The sequence below is a fragment of the Hypanus sabinus genome, chromosome 10 (genome assembly GCF_030144855.1).
Source record: "Hypanus sabinus isolate sHypSab1 chromosome 10, sHypSab1.hap1, whole genome shotgun sequence".
Taxonomy (NCBI): Eukaryota; Metazoa; Chordata; class Chondrichthyes; order Myliobatiformes; family Dasyatidae; genus Hypanus; species Hypanus sabinus.
The window spans coordinates 130641077-130662838 of NC_082715.1; the positions used below are offsets into that span (position 1 = coordinate 130641077).

Below are 21762 nucleotides of genomic sequence, written 5' to 3' on the forward strand. Positions count from 1 at the left end.
TGTCCTTCACAACTTCAGCAACATGCTGGGCAGGGTTTTTCCAATGATGCTAGGATTTACAACCTGTTTTACTTACACTTTTTCCTATATATAATAAAGATTAGTTTTTGTCACATGTACCTCGAAACATCAAAATATAGAGGGGAATGCGCCACTTGTAACATCATTTACGATATGCTGGGGGCAGCCCACGTGCTTCCAGTGCCAACATAGCATGCCCACAACTAACCCCAATCCTTATGTCTTTTTGGAGTACGAGGGGAATCCGCAGCACTCAGAGGAAATTCACGCGGTCACGGAGAAAATGCACAAATTCAGTGGGAATTTTATCCCAGTCTTTCAATCCCAGGCATTGTAAAGCTTTATGCTAACTGCTACACATGTGCCACCTACCACGTACATCTAAATTTGACATTAAAACACTGTCAATGGACCAATGTATATTATTACTAAATATTACCTGAAGGGTCGTGTTGGTGCTCCTTGTAATATTCCACTTTCCTCAATCTCTAGCTTCAGTTCTGCCAGATCCGTTGCCAGCTTATTCTCCAAGATCTGTATCTTTGGACTATCAGAAACTTTATATGTTTCTCCCATCGTTGACAGCTATTAATCAGTGGAAACTAAATCAGATTTGGAATGCATTATCATTCAGAGAATATATATTTGTTTTAATTACTCATCTTAGTAGCAATTACAACAGTCATCATTCATGTATTTATCTGAAAATAACTTCTACTCAGCAAGAACACAATATTTAAATGTGGCATGACAATTCAACGTTAGCATTACAATAAATTGACTTTGAATTCTGATTTGATTTTGGACCAATTTTTAAATTCTATTTACATATAGAAAAAACATTTCAGGATGTATATTGTGTACATTTCTCTGACATAAAATTGGACCTTTGAATATAGAACACAGCGCATTACAGACCCTTCGACCCACGATGTTGTGCCAACATGTAACCGACACTAGAAACTGCCTAGAATTTCCCTACCGCATTTTTCTAAGCTCCATCTACCTATTGTAGAGTGTATTGTATAGTGCATGCACTCCACGCACCCACAACTCTGTGTGAAAAACTTACCTCTGACATCCCCCTTGTACCTACTTACAAACATCTTAATACAATGCACCCTCGTGATAGCCAATTCAGCCCTGGGAAAAAGCCTCTGGTTATCCACACGATCAATGCCTCTTATCATTTTATACACCTTTATCAGGTCACCTCTCATCCTCTGTCATTCTAAGGAAAAAAGGCCAAGTTCACTCAACCTATTCTCATAAGGCACGCTCTCCAATCCAGGCAAAATCCTTGTAAATCTTCTCTACACACTCTCTATAGTATCCACATCCTTCCTGCAGTGAGGTGACTAGAACTGAGCACAGTACTCCAAGTGGGGTCTGATCAAGGTCTTATATAGCTGTAACATTACCTCACGGCTCTTGAATTCAATCCCGTGGTTGATGAAGGCCAACACACACTATGCCTCTTAACAACACTGTCAATCTGTGCAGCAGCTTTGAGTGTCCAGTGGACATGGACCCAAGATCTCATTGACTCTCCACACTACCAAGAGTCTTGCCATTATTATATTCTGTCTTCAAATTTGACCTACCAAAATGAACCACTTCACACTTACCTGGGTTGAAGTCCAGCTGCCATTTCTCAGCCCAGTTCTGCATCCTATCGGTGTCCCGCTATAACCTCTGACAACCCTCCAGGTTATCCACAACACCTCCAACTTTTGTGTCATCAGCAAACTTACTAACCCACCTTTTTAGTTCCTCACCCAGGTCATTTATAAAAATCACAAAGAGGAGGTGTCCCAGAACAGATCCCTGTGGAACACACTGGTCACTGTCCTCCATGCAGACTATGAACCATATGAACCTATCTTTGGATAGGGAAACAGTTTATGCCAACAGACATACTGAGCTGAAAAGTGATAAGAAACACACTGGCAATGGCCACTTCTAATCATCTCCCCTTCGATGATAAGAGCACTCCCAGACCTTCTTTAAAAATTCATTCTGCAAATGTCACCAAGTTAAAAATCACTGAACTGGCAATTCAAGAGCAACCTATGAGAGCTCAGCATGGACAGCAGTATTAAACAATGCAACACAGCAATGTCTTCTCAAAGATTCAAAGCACATTATCAAAGAATGTATACATCCAAGAACCATTAGAAATGGGCAATACATGTTGCCTGCCTACATCATTACCAACAATGCCCATGTCTGCTGAGTTCATCATAAAAACCCAATTCTACTATCTTCAGAATCCCAATAGTCCCAAGATCCAGCATTAGTTACAGACTTCTTGCAATAATATATACTGCATCCAGTCATTCATTGTGAATTTTCATTTGCACTTCATTTCAAATTGCTCTTGCTCTTACTGCATCTGTATACTCTGCCTACTAATCTAGCTTGTTCTTTTACTTTTTACTACTGAGAAGCAGCACAGAATTGGTCCTTCAAACCACTCTGCCCAGCAACCCCCGATTTAACCCTCATCTAATCACAGGACAATTCACAGTGACCTACCAACCAGTACCTCTTTGGACTATGGGAGGAAACCGGAGCACCCGGTGGAAACCCAATCGGTCACGGGTGGGGGGGGGGGGGGATAAGAACGTACAAACTCCTTACAGGCAGTGGAGTGGATTGAACCAGGGTTGCCTGTACTGTGAAGCATTGTGCTCACCAGTACACCAGCTGTTCTGATAAAGGCTCATTAACCTGTGACATTAACTGTTATTCTCCCCTCAATGCCGTTCCATCAGCTGAACGTTCACACTATTTTATAATTTTTTCTACTTCTTGACCTGACATCTGGCCCACAAGTCGCTGCTTCTAAGAGCACGACTCTCCAGGGATTCGGCCCTTTGCAATGTATTATAGATCCCTGACTCTGGCGTTGGATTGAAACCCTCAGAGACAAGGGAACTGCTGGTAGTCAGGTTTAGTTAGATATTTAACTCTTCCACCTACAGCGCGTTTCCATACGGCCATGCTCAAAACACTACTCAGAAATGCACAAACCCACAACCAACAAGGTCCATTAAAACGCTGGAGATTTTTTAAAAATCGCTTCAGTTGTTGCGCAAGGAATTTCACTGCGTCCAAATAGCCAGGCATTCATGAGCTTATTTTGCTTGGTAACTCCGCTTGCTATTTTACCTGTAACGATGTCAATCCCTCCCAATGAAACCGAGAGCCGACAATTAAGATTAAAAAGCTCTTGTTGAATAAGCAACACGGGCTTGAGTTCTGAAAGAGGAATAATTTGCAAATCGGCATTTTGATTTGTATTGCTCTTATTAGAAAATACCTAAAAGTATTTTAAAACACTTCCGCACCTGTACAAACGCCGAGTCGCCTGGCATAAAATTTCGATCAACAAATCTGACTAGGGTGTTAGTGAACCACAGACAGGACAAAGAGGTGGGGAGGGTATGAGGTCACCAGGGCAACAATACTAACATTCACAACTTCTCCCTTACTTTATGCGTTTGAATCTTTAATTTCCTTTCAAAGCTGTCTCATGTTATTCTTTAACGCCCTTCGCGCAATTTAGTTGAATTCCTCCTCCTCCTCGGCACGCACTTGTAACTATAGAAACGCACTTAAACCACACAAGCCAGGGCAAGTGATCTGACGGTGTGGGTTGTACTTGGAAGACTAACTCACCTTAAGCTTCCATTAAGTACACATTCATGGTGTAAAAAGTGTTCTTCTCTTACGCCAACCACACACACAAAATGCTGGTGGAACACAGCAGGCTAGGCAGCATCTACAGGGAGAAGCGCTGTCGACGTTTTGGGCTGAGACCCTTCGTCAGGACTAACGAAGTTAGGTTAGTCCTGACGAAGGGTCTCGGCCTGAAACGTCGACAGTGCTTCTCCTTATAGATGCTGCCTGGCCTGCTGTGTTCCACCAGCATTTTGTGTGTGTTGTTGTTTGAATTTCCAGCATCTGCAGATTTCCTCGTGTTTGCTCTTCTCTTACGCCAACTCCTTTCATAACCACGCAGTGATTTTCAGATAAGAGCCATTCTATGAACTACTTCATTGCTCTGGTGAAATGCGAAAACTAATAATTCCCCTTCATAGGGTCTGTAAGTTAGACTATCAGGTCCATGACCTCCATCCAAACTGATCGAAGTCAGAATCCAGTAATTCCCCCCATATTAATATAGGAAAGATGACAACAAAAATCTTCCAAAAGAACAAGTGCTACACCTGCCCTTACACTTCCTCCCTCACCACCATTCAGGGCCCCAGACAGTCCTTCCAGGTGAGGCGATACTTCACCTGTGAGTTGGCCGGTGTGGTATACTGCGTCCGGTGCTCCCGGTGTGGCCTTTTATATATTGGTGAGCCTTCCAGGTGAGGCGACACTTCACCTGTGAGTCGGCTGGTGTGGTACACTGCGTCCGGTGCTCCCGGTGTGGCCTTTTATATATTGGTGAGACCCGACGCAGACTGGGAGACCGTTTCACTGAACACCTACACTCGGTCCGCCAGAGAAAGCAGGATCTCCCAGTGGCCACACATTTTAATTCCATGTCCCATTCCCATTCTGATATCTCTATCCATGGCCTCCTCTACTGTCAAGATGAATCCAAACTCAGGTTGGAGGAACAACACCTTATATACCGGCTGGGTAGCCTCCAAACTGAGGGCATGAACATTGACTTCTCTAACTTCCGTTAATGCCCCTCCTCCCCTTCTTACCTCATCCCTGACATATTTAGTTGTTTGCCTGTCCTCCATCTCCCTCTGGTGCTCCCCCCCACTCCTTTCTTTCTCCTGAGGCCTCCCGTCCCATGATCCTTTCCCTTCTCCGGCTCTGTATCACTTTCGCCAATCACCTTTCCAGCCCTTAGCTTCATCCCACCCCCTCCGGTCTTCTCCTATCATTTCGCATTTCCCCCTCCCCCCACTACTTTCAAATCTCTTACTATCTCTCCTTTCAGTTAGTCCTGACGAAGGGTCTCGGCCTGAAACGTCGACAGCACTTCTCCCTATAGATGCTGCCTGGCCTGCTGTGTTACACCAGCATTTTGTGTGTGTTGTTGTTTGAATTTCCAGCACCTGCAAATTTCCTCGTGTTCTCTCCTACAGCATACTCGATTACATAAACCCCAACCACCTTTTTCCCCTACTCAAGCTGAGGATGATTTGACCCTGAGCTGAGCTTCTGAAGCCCATGTCAGCGCTGTGGTTAGCTATAGCACACGGTGCCGCCGATCTGGTTCAATTCCCGGCACTAACTGTACGGAATTTGCATGTTCTCCCCGTACCCGCGTGGGTGCTCCGGTTTCTCCCACAGCTCAAAGACCCATGGTTAGGGTTAGTCTGTTATGGCCATGCTATTTTGGCACCGGAACACTTGCAGCACAATCCTCACTGATTTGATTTGAAGTAAATGATGCACTTCACTGTGTGTTTCGATGCCAGTGACAAAGATTCCAATCTGATTATCAAATCCATCTGCTGCCGGCTACAGAGCAACTCCAATCTTGATTATTCCGCAAGTGTTTTTCTTTATCCTTTTGCAGGATGTCACTTTCATCATCACTCATTCCTAACTGCCTTTGAACTGGGCGCAGTCCACGTGTTGAATCTATTTACTCAATGCTGTTAGAAACAGTTCCAGCATTTTTAAACGAAGAGCCACTAATCATTTCAAACTACAGCTGACATGTGCTGTGAAGGGGAACATGCAAAAAGCAATATTCCCATTTATCTATTGCCCATTCCTTCTAGACCAGGGACCCCCAATCTGGGGTCAATGGACCCCTCTGTTAATGGTAGCGGTTCATGGTATAAAAAAGGCACCTGTTCTAGATATTGGAGTCATGGATATGAAGAAAGCCATCGACAAAACCATTCCCACTTCTGACATTTTAGAAACATGAAAAGCTAGATCCGGGACACTGTTCTGATGAAGATTTGAAATAGAAGAGTAAAATAAATTTCTTCATCCAGAGAATAGTGAATCTTTGGATTCCTCTGTCTAAAAGATCTGTGCAAGCTGGGAGCAGAAGTAGGCTATCCTGCTCTTAGCACCTGCTTTGCCATTCAGTTATCATGGTTGGTCATCCATATTCAGTTTCCTGTTCTGTATTCTCACCATATCATTTGATCTTCTTAGCCACAAAAACTTGATCCTTTTAGCCAAAAGAATATACTCTTTCTTGCATATAAATAATTAATTTAGCGGTACAGCTTGCTAACAGGCCCTTCCGGCGCAATGAGCCCATGTTGCCAAACTAGACCCATGTGAACAGTTAACCTACTACTCCGTACATCTTTGGAATATGTAAAGAAAACCTGAGTACCCGGAGGAAATCCATGCAATCACAGCATGAACATACGAACTCCTTACAGACGGAGGTGGAATTGAACATGGGTTACTGGCGCTCAAATAGTGTTAAGCTAACAGCTCCATCACCTGTGATTTGGCTTCAAGTTTTGTGGTGTAGAGAATTTTTTTGTCTGGGTGAAGGTATTTCACTAGTGTGATGGCTGATCCACAACTCCCTGGCCGTCAGGAACATCCTTCTTGTACCAAGGATGACTATTCCCATTTTAATTTTCAATGAGAATTCCTCTTGTTCTTCTGAACTCTAGCGAATAGAATCCTAATTTATCAATTACTTTATTCACTTATTCAACAACAGCTCCCCTTGCGACCGAATGCCCATCGCTGTAACTCTCCCGGTCTTTTTCCTTCTCTGTTATGCAGCTGAATTACTGATGGTGCCACAAAAGGGCTGATTTTGTTTTCCTTGAGGCCATTTCTCCCAAAGAGTATTCAACATGCTGGAAAGAGGAACGTCTACAAGGGGACTCCTGTACGAACCATCTGCACCTATTTCTCAACCTGACTGTCACCCATCTCTATTCTGCTTGCGCAGCCATTAAATCGTTAAATTGGTAAATTGGTTTACTAGTGTCACGTACCGTGGATTGCCTTGCATACCATTCATTCCAATCAATAAATAACAACGCAGCATTGAGGCAGTACAAAGTGGGATAGAAGCTGTCCTTGAGGCTGATGGTGCATGCTTTCAGACTTTTGCATCTCCTGCCTGATGGGGAGGAGGAGAAGAGAGAATGTCTACGGTAGACGGGGCTTTTGATTATACTGGCTGCTTTACTGAGATAGCAATAGGTATAGAGTGAATACTTTCCCTCAAGCGCTGAACTGCGTCCACAACTTCCTGCAGTTTCTTGTGGCCACAGGCAGAGCAGATGCCATTGAAACTGTGGTGCATCCAGAGAGGATTGTTTCTATAGTGTATTACTGAAAATACACTAAGGTCAAGGGGATCACACTGAATTTCTTTAGCCTCCTGCTGAGGTAGTGCTGGTGAGCTGTGGTTGGATTAGGCCATGGCGATATTCTCTCCTGGGAACCTGAAGCTTTTAACCCTCTCAACTTCAGCAACATTGACGTAAACAGGACACAGGTGCTACCCCTCTTCTTAAAGTCAATGACCAGCTCTTTTGTCAGCATTTAGGGAAAGACAGTCACGACGTAAAGAACCTAGTGATGTTCTTTTCTTCCGGTGCTCCGACTCAATCGCTATTTGATATATTCCACAACAGCGGTATCGTCTGCAAACTTGCAGATGGTGTTAGACCAAAATTTGGCCACACAGCTCTGAGCGTACAGGGAGCAGAGCAGGAAGGCTGAGGACGCAACCTAATGGAGCAGCTGGGCTGAGGATAATTATGGCAGATGTGTTGCTGCCTTTCCTCATTGACTGTTGTCTGTTGGTCGGGAAATCAGATTTTCAATTGGAAAGGGAGGTGTTAAATTCCTGGTCCTGGAGTATGGAGAGAAATTTGCTTGAAAACATAGTAAGCATGATATCCATAATGTTCTTAGCCTTGTGGGTGCACCATAATGAGTCTACCCAGAGATCAAGGGAGTATGCAGTAGCTTGCATCTCTGGATAGACTCATTCTGGTGCATTGACACTTTCCCCTTGTCGATCTGTGTAGCTGGCAAGCCTGGATTTTAAGTTTCTCTTGATTAAATTCAATTCACTTTATATCCATATACACATACACAATTTTGGTAAGAAAATACCACAGATCTTGGAGTTCTTTCTCCCGTATCTGTGGTGTTCACTCCATCTCATGATCCAGAGCTGATGACCATTTGCAGCATCTGTGGCTAATTTCACATTCATCACCATTCTTTAGAAACACTGATGAAATAGTGGTGCCTGTGTTGTATATTTTACCAAGTATGTCTCTCAACACTTTCCCCTTGTCAGCTGGCAAGCCTGGATTTTAAGTTTCTCTTGCTTAAATTCAATTCATTCAATAAGATTACACTCGAATTTTTGTAAATTGACTAACAACAGTATTATTTTTTTCCCCAGAAGGAAGAGGGTCATGACTCAGTCAAGCATAGTTCTATAAAGTAGTTCACTAATTTAATCCTTCATATTCACATTTCATTATTAAATATGAAAACATTAACATTATTCATATAACTTACATTACATTAAGTTACTGAAGCAAATGAGATTTCTACCTGTTAACCAAGTTTAATCAGCCCATGCAATTACTGTGGCCAAATATGGAAGAAGCCTATTTTGAACAAGATTTTTCCCTTGCTCCCAAAAATCATCAATTACGCACATGGATAAAGTTTACAATTTTGTTTTCCTGTACAGGTTGGATCTGGGAATAGTAGCAGATCCTATTCAAAGAATTTAGGGCATACAATTTGTTTAAATGACCCAAGAAAAGCTCATGCCATTCCATACAGTATACAGTTGCAAGCATGGGGAGAAGGTTGAAAATAATGATTCCAATAATTGTAGACTACAAAATTATAGCGAAGTTTTGTAGCCATGCCTAAACACTTCACAGCAAATCAACTGTTATACTGTGAAAAGATAATTTGTTTTGATGTTGGTTAAGAAATGTCACAGTTGATTTTTTGAATGTTATTATGCCACAGGAGGCCATCGGACATCAGGTCCATTTTGGTCCTCAGCAGAATAATCCGTCAATTCCATTCTCCTTCTCCATTCCCTGTAGGTTTACTACTTGATCTCTGAGAGCAAAACCCCACACACAGGAGAACATACAAACTTAAGTTCAGATAATGTCCAAAAGCTAAGCAGATAGAATCCACATTTCATCTGAAACCAGCTACTATAGCTATGGCATTTACCAAGGCTTTGAATGTTCACCCATGATTACGCACTCAAACTGCAGAATAGGAACTGAACCTAGGACTTTGTGTTGCAACAGTATGGGCTCCAAGCAAAACTGGGCTAAAGTAGTCCACCAGATTTGCTAAAGCATTTGAAAATGTTAACTACGTCTTCCTTTCCCCCTTAACATTTATTACTGGCTATTTAAACTGACAAGTTTACGTCACCCAAATTTAAGTGAAGAATCTAAATTAGGTAAGAGTCCTTTCTAGTCCCTGTCCTTTGTATTCATAGCAAATTTAGAAGTGAATGTCACCTAGATTGCATTGGAGCACAGTTTAAAATAAAAAGGAAAAGGGAAAATTAAGTACAGGTTGCCCCTGCCACCTGAAGGTAGAGCGTTCCTATGAAACGGTTTGTAAGCCGGAATGCCATAAAGTGAAGAAACAATTACCATTTATTTATATGGGAAAAAATTATGAGCTTTTGCAGACCCAAAAAAAACCTACCAAATCATGTCAAATAATACACAAAACCTAAAATAACAGTAACATATAGTAAAAGCAGGAATGATATGATAAATACACAGCCTATATAAAGTAGAAATACTTTCCTACAATCATTGCAGCCCTGCCCACTGTAGTGAAAATCTCACACAAGTGCTCTCGGCAGGAATACTCTCTCCAGTAACCTTTAAGCTATGGAGCTACTAAATCATACCAAATAACACATAAAAATACACAGCCTATATAAAGTAGAAATAATGTACTTACAGTGTAGTTCCACATACTGGAATTGGGAAGACAGCGAGCACACTGGTGATGGTGTGTTAGGCTGAGTCGTTGGAGGTTGGGGTGGTGGGACATTGGGGTGTCATCACATCGTCGTCTGTTTCCATCAGGGCAGGCAGGTCATTTTCTTCTATGTCTGTCTGCCTGCCTCAATATCGAAAGTTGAGGTTCGTCAGCTGCTGTGGCTGATGTGGAAGGCTTGAAAAACGAGACTACGCTTGACTGCTTAGCCTCACGCATTTTTCTATCATACAGTTCTTTGTAAGCACTCAAACCATCCTGCAAATATGCCCTAAACCTACTTTCAAAATTAAAGTCATACTTTTCTGCAATCAAGACAAGTCACTTTAATTGTCATTTTGACCATAATTGCTGGTACAGTACATAGTAAAAATGAGAACACTTTTCAGGACCATGGTGTTACATGACACAGTACAAAAACTAGACTGAACTACGTAAAAAAAAAAACACAGAAAAAGCTACACTATACTACAGACCTGCACAGGACTGCGTAAAGTGCACAAAAACAGTGTGGGTATTACAATAAATAATAAACAGGACAATAGGGCAAGGTGTCAGTCCAGGCTCTGGGTATTGAGGAGTCTGATAGCTTGGGGGAAGCTTGGGGCTCGTGAGAGCCCGAATGTTTCAGAGCCTTTTCACAGACAGCAGGAGGGAGAAGAGATTGTATGAGGGGTGCATGGGGTCCTTCATAATACTGTTTCCTTTACGGATGCAGCGTGTAGTGTAAATGTCCATGATGGTGGGAAGAGAGACCCCGATGATCTTCTCAGCTGACCTCACTATCCGCTGCAGGGTCTTGCGATCCGAGATGGTGCAATTTCCGAACCAGGAGGTGATACAGCTGCTCAGGACGCCCTCAATACAACCCCTGTAGAAATCGATGAGGACGGGGGGTGGGGGTGGGAGATGGACTTTCCTCAGCCTTCGCAGAAAGTAGATACGCTGCTGGGTGTTCCTAGCTATGGAGCTGGTGTTGAGGGACCAGGTGAGATTCTCTGCCAGGTGAACACAAAGAAATTTGGTGCTCTTTACGATCTCTGCATTGCAGCATTGTCAATCGCAGTGAAAATCTCACACAGTTGCTTCATGTTCAGTTCCTGGACGACTTCATTTTTGGGCCGTTCACTACTGCGTTCAGTTTCGATTGTTATCCTTTCCTCTTGCAATTGCATCAGCTCTTCATCTATCAGTTCTTCATCATGGAATGCCAAAACCTCTTCAACATCACCTTCATCAACTTCCACAAGCCAAACTCACTTTGGCCTTACTTCGTTCACCACGATCAAAACACTTAATTATGGCTAGCTTTATGCTAAGTGTAATACCCTTACAAACTCTTTTAGACTTTTCAGATACCTTAGAACTTATCTTGCTAATGGATGCACAAAATAAATCGACATAAAGCACAGATGCTCAGAGACACGTGTCAAAGCAATGGCGGCTAGAATGCAGTTCCGGGGGAGGAGCTCGGCTGCTCGGCATGTGCGGCCTTTTTTCATAACAATGAAAACACCTTCTATTAGCGAAAACAGGTAACTAATGTAGGTCTTTCGTAACAGCAAGGTGTTGTAAAGCGAACGTTCGAAAAATGGGGGACTCCTGTATATGAGCAAACAAAAGAAAAATATACATAGTCGACTCTTAAGAGCTTTTATTAGTATGGATGAACAAGTAACACGTATACAAAACATTCAGCAATCTAGCATCAGTAACTGCTCAGAGTAAGTCATTTTGATTGTAGATTACAATGAAAAAAGCAACACGAAACATCAAATCAGTACCATATGCCAGGGTCTGAAATATTTCAATTCTTATATATATATCTATATATAAAAAAAAAATCGAATCACAGACCTACTCTACAACAATCTACAGACATTGCCTTCCAAGTTCATGTAATCACTGGTCCCATACAATGTCATTTTTCCTTAGGGTCATCTGCAGCCTTTGTGCATTTTTAAGCAACTGAAGGCTTTCTTGTCCTTTCTTCCCCAGAGCAGTAGTTTGCTTAGCTAAATCTTCTGTTGCTTTAGGGGCAACTTCTTTTATTTCATTTAAAGGTTTTGATCCTTTCTTTGTTTCAGCCAACTGCTTCCTCATCTTTTTCACTTTCAGATTCAGTTTTTCAACCTTTTAAGAAAGACAATTGCCAAAAAGTTACATTTTTGACATTTGATTCGAAGACAATTAAAAACAAAGTGTAAAAGAATTGCATGCTTGCGATAAAAAAAAAGTTAAAAAATATAATATAGGGCTTGCATCATTTGAGATTAATTTTAAACTTTGAAACAGAGGAAAGAATACTCAAGTAGGTTGAATGCAAATTTCATATTGTTGCACTTGGTTATGGCTTTGTAATGACAAGAATGTACAATACAACAGAGGTTATTTTAGGTTCTGTTTTGCTGGGTATGCTTAAACTGGCCATACATATTTATTCCATCCACCAGTACCACCCAATGGCTGTACCATGCATCACCTATACAATGATTTGCAATTTTTTTTCTTAGACCATCTCGAAAGCCCCTCTACAACCTGCAGTACCTATCATAAAGGAACACCAACGCTTCAAGCACACGGAAATACAGACTGAATACTCCTTATCCGAAATTTCAAAATCCGAAAACCTCTGAAATCCAATTTTTTTTATATATAAAAGTGCTGACATGACATCACAAATGGAAAGCTCCACAGGAGTCTGGGAACGCTCCCAGGCGATGCACAGGTCTCAGCTCATGACAGACAGTTCTGAGAAAAGATTTCAATCATTAATCATCAGCGGGCGTGAACATAAACCAAGTAATTGTATGCAAAGGTCTATGATAATGAACTGAAAATTTGAGGTAATTGTTAATATTCAGCAGACTGGTGGCAGAAGTTTAAGAAAATGCTTGGCATTAAATTTTTGAAGATTTATGGTGATACAGTTGTTTGCTGATCATGAAAATCTGGCACCAGAACAAGACAACATTGTTTTAATATCTTACATTACGGCATTGTATTTTAAAATCTAACACCAGAACAAGTCTACAATACTGATTGTTTTTATACCTTACATAAAACCTAAGAAAAAAGTAAAATACAAATATAGTATATTATAATCTTTTAATCAAAACTCGGCATCGTAGATGGAGACTGAAAGTCTGCCATTATTTGTTGTTTTCACAACTGATTCAGATATTCTCCCGATGCTGTTGTGCTGCTTTTGTTACCCTGCATACATTATATTAATAGTATGTAATAATATGTACTGTTAATTACTTATGTGTGATGCAGACAAAGGATTGAATTTAGGAGCCGAGAGGTAATGTTGCAGTTATATAGGACCCTGGTCAGACCCCACTTGGAGTACTGTGCTCAGTTCTGGTCACCTCACTAACAGGAAGGATGTGGAAACCATAGAAAGGGTGCAGAGGAGATTTACAAGGATGTTGCCTGAACTGGGGAGCATGTCTTATGAGAATAGGTTGAGTGAACTCAGCCTTTTTTCCTTGGAGCGACGGAGGATGAGAGGTGACCTGATAGGGGTGTATAAGATGATGAGAGGCATTGATTGTGTGGATAGTCAGAAGCTTTTTCCAAGGGCTGAAATGGCTAGCACAAGAGGGCACAATTTTAAGATGCTTAGAAGTACGTACAGAGGAGATGTCAAGGGTAAGTTTCTTTTTTAAAAAAACGCAGAGAGTTGTGAGTGTGTGGAATGGGCTGCCAGCGATGATGGTGGAGGCAGATACGATAGGGTCTTTTAAGAGACTCTTGGACAGATATATGGAGCTCAGAAAAATTATTGGTAATCCTAGGTAATTTCTTAGGCGAGGACATGATTGGCACAGCTTTGTGGGCCAAAGGGCCTGTATTGTGCAGTAGGTTTTCTATGTTTCTAAAGACTGCTTACCAGTAGCACATAAATTCAGAGTCTGAAATGATGGTGATCCTAAGCTATCTCATTATATATTCCAAAATCTGAAAAAAATCCAAAATCCTGAAGACTTCTGGTCCCAAGTATTTCGGATAAGGGGTATTCAACCTATACCACCGTGTTGGGTGGAAAATTTAAAAATCACTTTTCCTTCGTTATCATTGGTTCAACACTGGAACTCCCCACTCAAAAAAAATTGTGGGAATACCTTCAGAGGGACCGCAAAAGTTCAAAGCAATGGCTCACTATCTTTTTAACCTTTTTAGGGAAATTTGGGATGAGCTATCTCTGCTGGCTCCCAGGCCAAAAAAACACTGGCCTCCTTTTTGGAGAAGTATAAACAGTCAGAATTTCATAGTGACACTTTATTTTTTCCCCCAAGTTTTAAGTAACTTATTGTTGTTCATTTGTCTTCTAGGTATTACACTATTATTTTAATAATATAATATTTCTAATAAAGCAGATTTGTCTAGTAAGCAAAAGTGCTTTGAAGATTTTGTATATCACCATGTCACATAGTGATATACCAAAATCTTCAAAGCACTTTTGCTTACGTAAAGTTATATTTGCTAAAATTCCACAATTAGAAATATTATTTGCATTTTCATTAACATATTGGCTGAGACAGACATGTATTCAAATGGAGGGAATGTCAGAAACCTCTGATTTGTGAGCAAAAATGCTGATATTTTTGAAGTGGGTCTGGGGAAAAGCAGGGGGAAAAATATAAAATCTGGCACTCACATGATCCTGGTGTTTTCTGAGTTTAGAAATCTGTTCCCCTTTCTTCTCCATCTGTTTCACTAGACAGTCCAGTTCACGTTCCAGATCTTCACGAACATTTATATTCTTGGTATCTTGTATTTGCTTCAGCAAGTCCTGATGCTCGCTGTGAATAGGACATTTCGGAGGCATTTGAACAACAGGTACATGTTGGCTGCAAAATGATTCTGCACACACCAATCACTTCAATATTAGCCATTTCAAAAGTTCAAAGTACGTACAGTATATTTTATACAACCTTGAGATTCATCTTCTTGAAGGTAACCGCAAAACAAATGCAATAGAACCCATTAAAAACCCCACCAACAAAGACCAAACACCAGAGTCCACAGCCATGGAGCCATCACCAAAACTCCTCCCCTCTACCAAGCCATCAGAAGTGACTTTTCTCTTTATTGCTTATTCTTATAAACAACAACATTATGCATTATACAGCACCCATGATATGATGAAACTCACAAAGCGCTTTGTAGAAGTATTACATATGAGAAGTTGTGGTATGAAATGAAGCAGTGAAAGGAGTGTAATACAGTGAAAAGGTGCAAAAGGAAAGAGCTAAGCAAAGAATGGGGCAAAGCACCATAAAACATAGGAGCAGAATCAGGCCATTTGGCCCATCACATATTATCCCCTATACCTCTCTCAAACATACACAAATGAACAGCATATTCAGTGACTAACTTCAGGCAGGGAACAGAGGTATACAGACCACGTGGCAGCAGATGGATTAGTTTAAATTGGCATTATGGTCTGTACAGGCAGTGTGCTATACAGTACTGCTCTATATCCTGTTAATCACAGATCCCTGGGTACAGACAGCAAAAGATACACAGTGGCATCCAAAAATTTGGGCACCCCCAGTCAAAATTTCTGTTACTGTGATTAGCTAAGCGAGTAAAAAATTACCTGATTTCCAAAAGGCATTAATGTTAAAGATGAGACATTTCTTTAATATTTTAAGCAAGGTTACTTTTTTTTTTATTTCCGTCCTTTAGTTTCAAAATAACAAAAAAAGGAAAAGGGCCCGAAGCAAAGGTTTGGGCACCCTGCATGGTCAGTACTTAGTAACACCGCTTTGGCAAATATCACAGCTTGTAAACTGTTTCTGTAGCCAGCTAAGAGTCTTTCATTCTTGTTTGGGGGATTTTCACGCATTCCTCCTTGCAAAAGGCTTCTAGATCTGTGAGATTCTTGGGCCGTCTTGCATGAACTGCTCTTTTGAAATATTTGATGATGTTTCGGTTGAGGGACTGTGAGGGCCATGGCAAAACCTTCAGCTTGCACCTCTTGAGGTAGTCCATTGTGAATTTTGAGGTGTGTTTAGGATCATTATCCTGTTGTAGAAGCCATCCTCTTTTCATCTTCAGCTTTTTTACAAATGGTGTGATGTCTGCTTCCAGAATTTGAAGGTATTTAATTGAATTCATTCTTCCCTCTACCAGTGAAACGTTCCCGTGCCACTGGCTGCAACACAAGCCCAAAACATGATCGATCCACCCCTGTGCTTAACAGTTGGAGAGGTGTTCATTTCATGAAATTCTGCACCCTTTTTTCTACAAACATACCTTTGCTCATTGCAGCCAAAAAGTTCTATTTTAACTCCATCAGTCCACAGGACTTGCTTCCAAAATGCATCAGGCTTACTTATGCTGAATTTTGTGGTGAGGATGCAGGAAATGTTTTCTTCTGATGTCTCTTCCATGAAGGTCATATTTGTGCAGGTGTCGCTGCACAGTAGAACAGTGCACCACCACTCTGGAGTCTGCTAAATCTTCCTGAAGGTCTTTTGCAGTCAAATGGGGGTTTTAATTTGCTTTTCTAGCAATCCTACTAGCAGTACTCTCGGAAAGTTTTCTTGGTCTTCCAGACCTTATCTTGACCTCCACCATTCCTGTTAACTGCCATTTCTTAATTACATTATGAACTGAGGAAATGGCTACCTGAAAACGCATTGCAATCTTCTTATAACCTTGATAAAAGTTATGAGAGCTCAAATCTCTTGGGGTGCCCAAACTTTTGCATGGTGCTCCTTTCCTTTTTCCCCCCACTCTAAGATTGTACAAGACAAAAATAGTACACTAATCTTGTTTAAAATGTTGAAAAGAATGTTTCATCTTTAACTTAATGACTTTTGGAAATCAGTTCATCTTCTACTCACTTAACTATTCACAGTAACAGAAATTTTGACCAGGGGTGCCCAAACTTTTGCATGCCACTGCATTTGCCAACAAACAGTGAGATAAAATTCAGCAATGTATAACAGGCAGAATTAGAGGAGTGCTGAGAACACAAAAATACAGAAGGTATTAGCAAGGACATGGAGAAACCTGAAAACAAGCATGGATAGATATTTAAAAGACAGTGCTGGGCCAGGTGATAAGGTTGGGTACACAGCAAAGTTGGTGGTACAAATTACAGACAGACAAAACTTTGGATAGCCTTGGAGTAATCAAACAATGAGGTTTTCAACAGATGAACCAAACCTTAGACAGAGGCAACGATGTTGCCGAACTGGAAATAGATCAATTCATCTCTTTGAACTGGTTTTGGTACTGTGTAATTGTTCTGTTTGCAGCAGTGAAGCAAAGTAAAATATCAAATGGATAATATCTGAAGCCACCACAGAATGTTATATTTTCCAGGCTATTGCAATAAAATTCTTCGAATTACCATTATTGCAAATTATTTCTTGGGTACCATAACTAATTACCATATCCTTTAAATTAGTGTCCTTTACAATTGAATTAAATAGACCTTTTAGCTCAGGAAAAAAGCATCCCCACCCCTGACAATTCTCAGTTATTAACATTCCTTGCTAATGATTACCTTCTAAAATTCACATTCTCATGACCAAAGCAAATAATTGATTTATTAGTAATGTGGCAAAACATGGCATAATTCCACAGCATAACAAGTTAAAAACAAATGATACAAAATAATTAATAAAAGTGACATTAATAGACCAAACAAAACCTGATAATCCAGTACCGAAGTCCTAAGTATGCTCAATTATTGGAGTTCTGTTGCATCTTGCATTCATGTTAATGAGTGTATTTTTTTCACTTTTACTCTGCCATCACATTCAAACACTAACTAGTATATTTTTTCCTCAATGCCTCTGCCTCCAAATGACTGATATATCAAGGAAACAGGGCACACAAGCTTAGTACAGCAGGTTGTAGCCCGTAGAACAGAGGTTCTCAATCTGGAGTCCACGGCTGATGGTGGGGGGGGGGGGGGGGTCCATGGCATAAAAATAGTTGTGAACCCCTGCTGTAGAGCGATGAAGGTAATAAGGGATGTTACTCTGAAATTTATAAAACAATGCAATCTTAAAAACTTTCTTAAATTTAATAATCTATATTAAAAAAAAACTTCATCAACTTTGACAAAAAAGCTCCTACTACTTGCTCTGCTTACAGCTGATTTGCCACCGAGTCCTCAGCATGCTTTGTCAGTCTACCCTGTATGCATGCATCCTAGAATAAGGCTGATAGTTCTGGGAAATAAATGCATGCAGCAAAACATATTACATTCTCTACAGACCCCACAAACATAAACATAGCTTGGAACCCCACGAGTTCAGGTAGCAGTATAATTTTTTTTTATTAGTCACAGTAGAGCCAGGTTGATTCAAAGGATTAAAGATCAGCTTTATTTGCCACATATATTTACATGCATTAGGAATTTGATGTGATGGTCAGGGTGTGACATACAACAACTACACAAAGAATAAAGCTAGAGGTTGAAGTACAAACATGGAATAAAAATGTGCATATATACATAAATACCAGCAAGTATTTACAATGTAAGCAACAAATAAAAAGTGGTTTAAAGTGTTTACAGTGCAGTGGAGGAGTAACAGATAGGGGGGAGTGGAGGAGGCTAATGAATAAGTTTGATCACATTATCTGCCTGGGAGAAGAAACTTTTAAGCTGGTGTATAGTTTTTGTTTCTTGCCCTAATAGCACTTTGCAGAAGGGAGCTTCCATAAAAGGCTGTTTGTGGAGTGGGTAGTGTCCGCAATGATTTTTCCTACCCATTTCTTTGTCCTGGACAGATAAAGGTCCTGCAGTGATGTAGTGACTGCAGCCAATGACTTTTTCTGCTGATCTGACAGGTCTCTGTAGTTCTTGCATATTGTGAAAGGATGCTGCACCAAAACAGACAGAAATGGCTGATGTAGGAATGCTCTCTATGACTGCAGTGTACAATTGCATCCGTATGTTCTCAGGAAGATAGAATTTTACCAGCTGCCATAAGTAGTACATCCTCTGCTGAGCCTTTTTGTACATGAAGGAGATACAGTCCTCCCACGTGAAGTCCTGTGGAATAATGATGCCTAGAAACCTGAAAATTGAAATGGAGCTAACTGTATAACTGTTGATGATGAGTGGGTGGAGTGCAGACACATTTCACCTGAACTCAATATGCATCTCCATAGTTTTAAAGGGTATTCTGTTCCAAGTTGTTGGTGATTGCACAAGAAGCAGCTGTTAGTCCGAGATCAAACTCATCCAGTAGGTTCTGGTGGAAAGGACTGTCTGAGACTCTTTTTAAAGGAAGCACCATAGGTCACCCTGGTGGGACATGGAGATGAAGGGGCATACATGATGAGGTACTGTTGATGTAGGCGAGAAGAGATAGAAGAAAGTGAGGGGAAAGAAAGTAATAATGGCAAGATCTTTGGAACAAGAGCAGACTGAAATAGAGCTACCAGGATAATTCTGCTTCTGGCTGTTAAGGAATTGTTTGAAGCACACTTTACAATGGTTAGGCAACTGTGATGGTACAGACAATGGATGGAAGGCCACTAAAAGAATTAGGTCAAATGAATTCCTCAGAAACTATTGGCCTATGCTTCACTGTAGGATCAGAAAGCATTTCTTTTTTCCCTAAACATGGAATCTCACATTTTAATTTTAAGTATGTTTCATAATGTTAATTTGTATGTTTAATGTATACCTTACAAGATTAGGGCATAATCGCTCAGGAGAGGATGCAGCGATTTACCAGGATGTTAACTGGAATGGAGTGTCTCCCTATAGAAGAGTAGACTAGATAGGATGGTTCTGCTGGAGTGGAGAAAGTTGATTGTTTGGAGAGAGGTTGTGGTAGGAGGCAGACCAAATTGAGTTAAACAAAATTATGAGGAAAACTCGCCCTATTACAAAAGGTATCTGTAACCTGAGAGTTACAGGGTAAGCAGCAAGAATATGGCTGGAGTTGGAAATACATTGCCTGAGAGGGAAGTAGAAGCAGGGAATCTCACCTTGAAATGCCTCATGTGTAAAGAATACCAACAAGTGCTGGTAAACAGGATTAATACAGATGGAAACCCAATGGATGGCATGGACTTGGGTGTCAAAAGGAAACGGTTCTGTGCTGTATGACTCTATGATCAATGTCGATTTTAAGATAAGGGGATGTAAACTCAGCATTAGACACTTTAAATGGAATAGACAAATGGAGTGACAAGAGATTACATTGTGCAGCGAGTCAATAGGTAAGTGGTGTAAAAAATAATCAAGTCAAAATTGGATATTTTTCCCTCTCCCAGTGCAATCAGTAGGCAAAAAATTTTATACTTACAAGCTCATTTGACCCAGCTCATCCTGCAATGCCACAAGGATTTCAGAGAGCCCCTCAGTCAATGATGAGGATGATACAAACTTCAAATCCTCATTCTTCACCCTGCCTTTGTCACAAATCACTTCTCTTGTCTTCTGAAATGTTCTTTGATCAGGATACTTTGGTCTTCCATCAGAAGTCATTTTGTTATAATGCTTCATCAGATGGAGGACATTCTGTACATTTGCTGCAACTGAGTGACTGGAACTAATGGACTTGAACACAAACAGGAAAAGAACAAGTTACAAAAGAAACTGCTGAATTTTCTTAATAAAGAAATAGTTTCTTTAGACTGGATTAGATTTTGAGCAGGTCAACATCAGAAAACATAAACTTTAAGGGCGACATGTAGCTCTGAGTGCGTATCAGCAAACATATGACACATTGCAAACACCCCAATGCCCATTTTAGTCTTGGCTGAGACAATACCAACCACTAACTGGAATTGGAGTATCATTGGCACATGCACTGAGATGCAGTGAAAAATTTAGTTATATGAACCATCTATAAAACAGAAGTATGTTGGGGGTAGTACAAGGGAAAAATCAGTAACAGATTGCAGAATAGTGTTACAGTTACTGACAGAGGGCAGTGTAAGTAGACAATAAAAGTGCAAGGGCCATGGTAAGGTAGATTACAAGGACAAAATTGCATCTTTAAAGAGATCTGTTCAAGAGTCTTATAAAAGCTGTCACTGACATTCGTATTACATGTTTTCAAACTTTCTTATCTTCTGCCCACTGAAAGTGCAGGGTGGGAAGCAGAAGAGAGATTGTTAAGGAGAGAGAGGGATCTTTGATTATGTTAGATGCTTTTCTAAGACAGCAAGAAGTATAGTCAGAGTCCAGGAAAGGGGAGGGATGATAAATTTTGTGATGGACAGAGCTGTGTCCACAACTATCTCCAAGATGTGATGCTCCCAGATAGGATGATTGCTGTGGTTTAATTTCTACAATGTTATAGTTTGAAAAAATACATTTACTTACTTATTTATTATGACTGCACAGGCAAAGCTTGTACTTATTACCCAACCTTAACAATATCTATGGTAGCTATGCAGTTGCCATACCTGAAGGGATTCCTACAGTGCCTGTAAAAAAAATTCATTCCCCTTGGAAGTTTTCATGTTTTATTGTTTTACAGCATTGAACCAGTGGATTTAATTTGGCTTTTTTGACACTGATCCAGAGAAAAAGACCCTTTTGTGTCAAATAGAAAACATCTCGACAAAGAGATCTAAATTAATTACAAATATAAAACATTCTCCATCTCAACCACTGAAGCTTGTAACTCCTCCAGCGTTGTCACAGGTCTCTTGGTGGCCTCCATCACTAGTCCCCTTCTTGCATGATCACCAGGTGTTGAGGACGGCCTTCTCTAGGCAGATTTACAGCTGTGCCACATTGAT

At 40.7% G+C, this 21762-nt stretch overlaps 2 protein-coding genes across 5 annotated transcripts in view; both read right to left on the minus strand.

The window, feature by feature from the left end:
• Nucleotides 1–3504, minus strand: part of si:ch73-242m19.1 (uncharacterized) — a 161408-nt gene extending 157904 nt beyond the window's left edge. For 2 of the 3 annotated variants that reach the window (XM_059982973.1, XM_059982974.1), the window contains exons 1-3: nucleotides 3375–3504; nucleotides 3196–3285; nucleotides 461–606 (exon numbers count right to left, since the gene is read on the minus strand). In XM_059982973.1, coding sequence (XP_059838956.1) covers nucleotides 461–606; nucleotides 3196–3285; nucleotides 3375–3401 — 263 coding nt within the window. In that variant the 5' untranslated portion in view covers nucleotides 3402–3504. Of the gene's footprint in view, nucleotides 1–460; nucleotides 624–3195; nucleotides 3286–3374 lie in introns of those variants that run through there. The other variant, XM_059982975.1, reaches the window with a different exon arrangement.
• Nucleotides 3505–11474: 7970 nt separating this feature from the next.
• The window catches only part of cep57l1 (centrosomal protein 57, like 1), a 60438-nt gene continuing 50150 nt past the window's right edge, over nucleotides 11475–21762 (minus strand). Inside the window, exons 11-13 of one of the 2 annotated variants that reach the window (XM_059982979.1) lie at nucleotides 20316–20569; nucleotides 14684–14828; nucleotides 11475–12150 (exon numbers count right to left, since the gene is read on the minus strand). In XM_059982979.1, the coding sequence (XP_059838962.1) occupies nucleotides 11920–12150; nucleotides 14684–14828; nucleotides 20316–20569 (630 nt within the window). In that variant the 3' untranslated portion in view covers nucleotides 11475–11919. The remainder of the gene's footprint in view (nucleotides 12151–14683; nucleotides 14829–20315; nucleotides 20570–21762) is intronic. The other variant, XM_059982980.1, reaches the window with a different exon arrangement.